This window comes from Acyrthosiphon pisum, chromosome A2 (genome assembly GCF_005508785.2).
Source record: "Acyrthosiphon pisum isolate AL4f chromosome A2, pea_aphid_22Mar2018_4r6ur, whole genome shotgun sequence".
NCBI lineage: Eukaryota > Metazoa > Arthropoda > Insecta > Hemiptera > Aphididae > Acyrthosiphon > Acyrthosiphon pisum.
The window spans coordinates 50,780,377-50,781,719 of NC_042495.1; the positions used below are offsets into that span (position 1 = coordinate 50,780,377).

Sequence of the window (1,343 nt, forward strand, 5' to 3'; positions counted from 1 at the left end):
ATTTAATATTTATTTATAATTTAGCCACCATACCACAGAATTATTGACTAAAGATTTTAAATTATTGATACCTAATAGAAACCTTATAGAACTGACTTTTATTTTTATTTCTCTGTTTCGATTATCGAACCAAACTATTAGGTATTTGGTTCGATTCGAAAATCTAACAGTTCGTAACATCTCTATTATGAACTTAAATTATTTGTTTTATAAATATTTAATAAACCATTACCATTATGCTTATATACTACAGATGTGGCTCCTGACAGTCGTATACCCAAAATAACAGACGCATGATTATATTCATCACTTAGTACTAAGCATTCAGAATTTATGATGGAAGGTAAATTCAGAGCATTAGTAGCAAATCCCATACCAAATACTATAGCATCATCAACACCTAAGAATGCAGCTGTTAGTTGTTCGAGCTCTAGATGAAGATTGTTAGTTCCGAGTTCCTGACGTGAACTACCGACTGCCCAACCATATTTCTTTATTATGTCTTTAGTATCATCTGCACATGGACCTTCACTTTGAGCAAACCCTAAATAATTATATGAACCTAAATTTAGAAAAGTAGATTTTGTGTCCAGAAGCCTGCAACATGTTTAAAATTGTATTACTGAATAAAACAATAGTAGTAATAAATAATAATAAAATATTCTTACTCAAATGACCAACAACTATCATGAGTAACTCTATCAATGATATCAATCTTTGCACCTGGTACACCACAAACTACTCGATTAAAAATGTCTTTAACACGCCGAAATACATACCTCAAAAATATACTATCAAATTTATTGTACAGTGGTGGATATCCCTAAATGTATTATTGAATAGTAATTAATATAAAATATGTAAATTCATTCATTTTATACCTTGCGATTTTTTTCAGTAGCTACTTTGGGAGTAAAAACAATATGATTTATCAATCCAATAAAAATCAAAAAATAAAATCCCAAACATGCCATAACTGATGTATATAAAGGAATTTTTTCATATGATTCTTCCACATCAAGATTATCATGAGTTATTTTCTGAAATAAAAAAATTATATTACTAAAAATAGTCAATTAAATATTATTATAAAATAATGAGTTAAAATAGCTAAGAGCGTATACATTTTAATTTTTTTGAAAACATTCAATATAATTGAGAAATTATCTTTTATTATAAATGCTCACAACTCAAATAATGTGGGACTGTTTTACTATTTGTTTTTCTTGTAATTTGTAAGTACTACTTTCCTAATTTATTTAAATTATTTTATTTTAAAAGGTTAAAATCAGAGTTAAATAATTTTAAAATTATACATACATTTTACAAGAGTATTACCTTTT

General features: G+C 26.5%; 1 protein-coding gene across 1 annotated transcript; it reads right to left on the reverse strand.

Annotated features, from left to right (window-relative positions):
• Positions 1 to 30: 30 nt before the first annotated feature.
• On the reverse strand, positions 31 to 1,049 carry LOC100571790 (serine palmitoyltransferase 2). Its single transcript, XM_029490313.1, has 3 exons — positions 882 to 1,049; positions 669 to 823; positions 31 to 597 (listed from the first exon to the last, which is right to left on the reverse strand). The coding sequence occupies exons 1-3, from the start codon at positions 972 to 974 to the stop codon at positions 186 to 188; spliced, it is 660 nt and encodes a 219-aa protein (XP_029346173.1). The 5' UTR covers positions 975 to 1,049; the 3' UTR covers positions 31 to 185.
• Positions 1,050 to 1,343: the final 294 nt, after the last annotated feature.